Raw genomic sequence first — 6,331 nt, forward strand, 5'->3', positions numbered from 1 at the left:
GTCAAAGTATGATGTATCAAATTCGTGTGCCTATTAAAATAAATAAGAAGCCTCAAAATAAAAACAAAGTTCGGGATCCATGGTGGCTCTATTTTTTTGACCCGGAGATCGGGGAATGAGATTTGATTCGTAAAAAAAGCATGACTAAAAATTTCTGACTCACCTATATCTCTTCTACATCCGAGTCGGTTTTCAGGATCTCTAACCAACAGCTAAATGTAAAATCTTGAAAACAAATACATCCGTCAAGATACTTTGCGCATCGGTGCTTAATCCAGGTGGAATTTGGATCGTAAAATGAAGGATATTGTGGAAAAGTTCCTCCTCTGTATCTCCGTCAAATGGAGTTTGGTTTACCAGAAGTTCGTAAATCAAAACACCAAAAGACCACCAATCAACTGATTTTCCATATGGTATTCCAATCAACATCTAAATGCGCAACATAAAGTATATTTAAAACTTCTGGAGACATATAATCCGGAGTACCACACCATGTATTGCCAAGAGAAAAGTTTATATGTGTTTTGCACATTCCAAAGTCAATTAGTTTTATATTGCCTTCTTTATCCACCATTAAGTTGTCGAGTTTAAGGTCCCTAAACAATATAGTGGAAATTAAAACCTATAAATTATATTCAGGTCGTGTAAATAATTCAAGGCTATTGCCACTTCTCCCAAATAGAAGGCAGTTTCAAAATCACTGAAAGGTCCCCTATTCTGAATCCTGAACATCATATCTCCCCCCAAGTATAATTCCATAGCGAAAAACAGATATTCCTAATTGACTTTCAAATATTGAAATAAACCGTGTTTTGAAAAGACGCGAATAGTTTCCCAATAAAATTATACTCATTTCCCATGCTGAGGCAGTCTCTTTCTATCATCAAACTTTCGAAATCGTCCATTTTTTGAACAAAATACTTACTTATAGCTTTAATGGCCACAAGTTTATTCGTTAATAAATCTCGGGCCACCATTACTTTTCCAAAACTTCCTTTCCCTATAACCTATGATATGATGTATAATTGTGTAGACCGAAATCAGCTGAAAATTATCCAAGTCATATTTTTTTCTCGAATGGCTTATTATTTTATTTTCTGATTCAAATGACTTGTTAAAATCTTCTTTTTCGAATGCTAACAAAAAATATTTTAGGAAATACTCATTTCACTTGAAGCTACATCCTAAAATGAAAAAAGTAAATAGTGATGAACAACCGATGGATAATTACAAAATCGATCTGGAAGTCCAATTTTATCGATAGTATTTGCGATCGAGTTTACATCAACTCCACAATCGTGTGGAATATTGAGCCGACATCGCTTGTGTACGTTAATTCCACAAACAGAGATATTTTTATTTTTATGATACCAGCGCATCGGAGACCTTGTTTGAATATGCCATATAGAAGTGACCCACACTGTTTACATGTCGTCGGCCTGAAATAATTGCAGATTTGAAATTTGTGAGGTATATCAATGTTGATTCCGGTTTGATTCTATAATTTTTTCTACTAAAAACAAAGAATACCTTAGATATGGATGATTGAAAGTTCATACGAGGACATTTGACGATGGCGTTGTGGTAACATTTCCCATGAGTCGTCATAGCACATACTACAGTAATATTAGTTATAAATTTTGTTTAAAAAAGCATTGATAGTATACATTGACATTGATAGCCTTGTCTCTTGATAACACCCCTAAGAGTTGTCAAACAATATCTACCAAATAAATTTGCCACAAAGTGAACAGAATGTTGGCTGTCTAAAATAGGTCAGCATGAAACGATGTTCATTCACGATAGATATTCTTTTATTGAATATTTTATATCTCTTGAATCTTTTGTCAAGTTTTTTTATCTCAGGACTGCAAATTTCTAATAGTTATTTGAGTTTCCAATACCCGTGTCCTCAATTTTAACATTTTCATTAAAATTCAAAGAAATGCAAATGGAACCTTCGGGCTTGAGATTAATCTGTAAAATATGGATAATAATGAACCCATTCTCTCTGGAATGACGATATCACTGGGATTATTAAGTCCGCGACATATGATTCATTAAAGCCTTTGTGAAAAATTATAAGTCGCAAGTCCATAGTCTTTCTAGTAACAAATCTGATAGATTCTTCCCAAATTGGATCATTTGAATTTTTAGAAACAGACGTTTGAAATATACAGATTCCACCAATATCAACAACCACAAATGCACATAATCGAGTTGGACTAATTTTAAACGATTTGTGGCGACACGAAAAATCAGTATGCTTTATCCCTTTTGCACAAAAAATGGTAAGATCGGCTGCTCCTAAGTTCATTATCAATTCTTTTCTTCGTATATTGCTTTTATTTATTACAAACGTTTTGTACGTCAGTTTTTAATTAATGAAAATAGATAATTTTCAAGGGAAATCGAAAATTTATCAATCCATTTTAATTAAATTATAATTAGTAAAATAATATCTTATCTAGCTTCCTCCTTTTTGCTTCTGAACCGTCTCTTTCTGCCAGATTCCGTGAATTCTATTTATCCTCCTGAGTATAGTCATCTCTCATTAATTTTTGACGATTATTATTTTCATTTCATTTTTGACTTAATTATAATTTCAATGAACTTATTCAATTAACAACTAATAGATTATTCAAAAATCGATACTAACAACTAATAGATTATTCAAAATGATAATAGAAATTTCCTTTCTAATTTAATAAATGGAGAGTAAATCAACTAACTATAACTAAAAGGTGTTTGTCAAGAGTCTAAGGGTCAGCTCTTTGACGCCGCTTTGCGTATGGAAGTAATTCATTCCCTTCTTTTCCTCAACCAGGTTTGCTGACGAAATTTGGCAACATCGTTGCGCAGAACAAGTCAACGCAAGTCGCTTCCCAAATCAAAGACCTACCCTCCCTAAATGGGAAGGTAGTCATCCCGTCGGCACGCTTTCCGTCGCTCCGGCAAAGACCGACTGACTCCAACGTTGACCTGGCGGACTCGAAAGTCCTTTTAACGACCTCATTCAGTTGAGTGTGGCGAGGAGATACTATGGCTCGGAAAACATTAGAAATCTTCATTTAATAAATCTTTTTGTAATATAAATTTATTATTACAAAGTATAGAAGGGCAAAACAATTAGGATTCCCCAGTGGCTGCACCGCAAATAGCAAACGAGTTACCTCGTAAGATTGCTATAGATATTTTCTGGTATAGCCAGCTGGTTTTCCAGTGGTCAAAGGTCTTCTTTCTGATGAGATTCCCAATTATAGACAGAATCCTCTTCCCAGCGGGCTCAACCACACCATTTGTCTTCACGGCAATTGGGAAGAAGTTGTATACGTAAGGAAGAGACGCGTTCTTCCTCCTTTTGATTTCTTCTGCCCGGTGAAACGCGAAGCCAAGACACGACGCATACTGAATAACGGTACCCGGTGCAACTGTGTCCGCACAGGTTGTGTCCCATATGAGACACTTGCCTAGGTGAATGAAAAGACCGTCATTCCGTCCAGACGTTGCTCTATTTAAACCTATATTTCTCTATTTAAACCGATAAGTATTTAAACCTAAATTCAGGCGTTACTCATAATCTTGACTAAGAGAGAAAATATTATCGCGATTAATTAATTCTTAAAACTTATAAAATCGCTAGGAAAAAAAGAAAGTGGTTGCACTAAATTTTTATGAAAATTTATTCAAATTATAACAAAGAATGTTGTAAGGATCTCAATCTCACCAAAATAGTCTCCTTTCTGAGAATATACAGCATATCTGAAAGTGGAGGTCCGACCTATAAATGTCCAAAATATAAAAAACAGGCATTGCAGAAATTGCAAATCTAATAAATCTAAGGAGCTCCCCGCGTTTAACCGACGTTTTATACTTCGCCACAAACTCCTTCATACAAATAGAAATTGATTCCTCAGTCCAATCAGAAAAACTGTCAATTTGTTCCAAAAATGAATCAATAATTTCGGCAGGATCGACTTGATTACAAGTAAAACTAAATCCCAAGCAAAGTTCAGCAGCAGACTTTAGCGGATAAATCCATATGAATTTAAAATTATCATCAGTAAGATCTGCTAAAGCTAAAATTCTGTCCTGCAGAATTTTCAAGTAAGGTAAAATACCTTTGAAGCCCATTTAATAATTTCGGCGAGTCTATCAGTCTTCAGCATATTCAGGTCAATGTTTCTAATGAGTATAATTTCAACCAAACAAAAACAGGTTTTGATATTTAGAAATTATAAGTTGTTTGGCAGTTGTAACCAACAAAGTTAGCTGATTCGGATCTTTCACTTTTGATTGGATCAATAATCTATTTATTTGAGAAAGCTTCTCGGGTGATAGCCGAGAAGAATGTCGCCGAAGCTTATACACATCAAACTGAATATTTAAATTAAAAAAACTCTTTCTATCATTTCAGATAGGCTCATTACTCCATTGTTGGAAATTCCCCCACCAACGGAAATAATATAATTCAAAACAGCCTCAGGGAAGTGACTCTAACACCTCGAACAACAATAACAACCCTATTAAGGAGATTGTGTCTATCCATCTCAAGATTGCGTTTGGATATCTTATTGCCTTGTCTGAGATGAAATGAAAATAATACTCGTCAAGAAGTAGTGGAAGATGAGTATACTCGGGAGGTTTCCATCCAAAGGCATTGTATAAACACAAATGTTTGGGGACAGATGACTGCCATTCCTAAGAAATAGATGCAGAAAAGATACTATGCCTCGGAAAACATGAGAAATCTCCATAAAATGGTCGTCAATAACATTTGCAAAATGATAAGTCGGCCATCCGTCACTTTTAATTATTATCTACCCAAATATAATCTAAAAGATGTGTACATGATCACCATAGTCGTGATCTGTACGTATTTCCCCATATAGTCCATCATCCCACGTTTTGGGGCTTTCATCCATCTGAGTTTAGATAAATATGATTAACATTTAATCTTATTGTGTGAGGCAGTCCTCTTTCAAGTTGATTATTAATTACCACGGAGGACAATGTCCTACAGAATCCATCATAACTCGAAGTCTTTCCAGAGGATTTTAGAGCTTCCCGAATGGCTGCGAGCCTATGTTCACTGCAAAAACAGCGGTATGCTCTTCCCGACTATAAAGACAATAAATTACAGCTTATCGTACTTCTAGTAAAAGTTTAGCATATTTTGAATATATTGGAAGTCTTAAAGACTGAGTGTAAGGACCAAAACGTCCTCCAAAATGATCCCCTTCGTCAGGACTGATTCCCGCCCAAACGAGAGAGTCGACAATGTTCTCTACAGCTCCTTTAACCACCCTGGACTTAATTTCATAATAAAATTCAGTGAATTTACTTGATCTGTGTCTTCAATTCGAAGAATAAATTTTCCATTGTTTTGTTTTGCAAAAATGTAGTTTATGAGGGCTGTTCGAAGACCTCCGAAGTGTATAAATCCCGTCGGACTAGGAGCAAATCTGACTCTGACAGTTGGTTTTGAGCAAAAATTTCGAGTTATGTGATATATTGATAAATTATTCAAAAACATTTTTTATCTGCTAAAATACATTCTCATCCACATAAGTTTTGAAATTTATTTTTGAAATAATATAAATTAATAAACTTCTATTAATATATTTTTTGAAAAGTACTTAAGAAATCAAGAAAGAAATTAAAAAAAGTCTATCCTGTAGCTAATTAAGCCTGCTCCGACATATCAGGCCACTTTTACAGAGGTTTACCGGGACATATCCGATTATCATCAAAGAATTCATATAGATGATTCTCGAGTCCGCTCTTCAAATACAGTAAAACCTCTCGAATCCCCTTGTTTTAATCAAAATTTTAAAATTTCCCATAAATAATTCTTGAATTCGTTTTTTAAATACAGTGAAATCTCTTGAATCCGCTTGTTTTAATCAAAATTTTGAATTTTTAATTAATAAATCTCGAATCCGCTCTTCAAATACTGAAAAATCTCCTGAATCCGCTTGTTTCAATAAAAAATTTGAAATTTCTTATGGATGATTCTCGAATCATTTCTTCAAGTACAATGAAAGCTTTCAAACCCACTATTTCTTGAATTCGTCTGTTTTAATCAAAAATTTGAAATTGCCCATGAATCATTCTCGGATCAGATCTTCAAATACAGTAACCCAAAAGATCGTTTTTTGGATGAAAACAGGCCTGTAATGATATGAAGATTTGAAAGTCAAGGATGTTTTAAAAATTATAAAATTGAAAATGATGTTCTAATAAAGAATGGATGAATCGCGAAATTTTTAATAAATGATGTGAATTTGTTAGTATTGGATATTGAAAATTAAGAGCAAATTGAATTTTT

At 34.1% G+C, this 6,331-nt stretch overlaps 1 protein-coding gene across 1 annotated transcript; it reads right to left on the bottom strand.

The window, feature by feature from the left end:
- Positions 1 to 394: 394 nt before the first annotated feature.
- On the bottom strand, positions 395 to 5,536 carry LOC115229522 (glutamate--tRNA ligase-like). The gene is made up of 8 exons (XM_036499234.1): positions 5,345 to 5,536; positions 5,154 to 5,312; positions 5,002 to 5,121; positions 4,851 to 4,925; positions 4,728 to 4,820; positions 4,607 to 4,692; positions 1,284 to 1,439; positions 395 to 596 (listed from the first exon to the last, which is right to left on the bottom strand). Exons 1-8 carry the CDS (start codon positions 5,534 to 5,536, stop codon positions 395 to 397), a joined length of 1,083 nt encoding a protein of 360 aa, XP_036355127.1.
- Between the last annotated feature and the right edge of the window lie 795 nt (positions 5,537 to 6,331).

This window comes from Octopus sinensis, unplaced genomic scaffold (genome assembly GCF_006345805.1).
Source record: "Octopus sinensis unplaced genomic scaffold, ASM634580v1 Contig12956, whole genome shotgun sequence".
NCBI classification, from domain to species: Eukaryota; Metazoa; Mollusca; class Cephalopoda; order Octopoda; family Octopodidae; genus Octopus; species Octopus sinensis.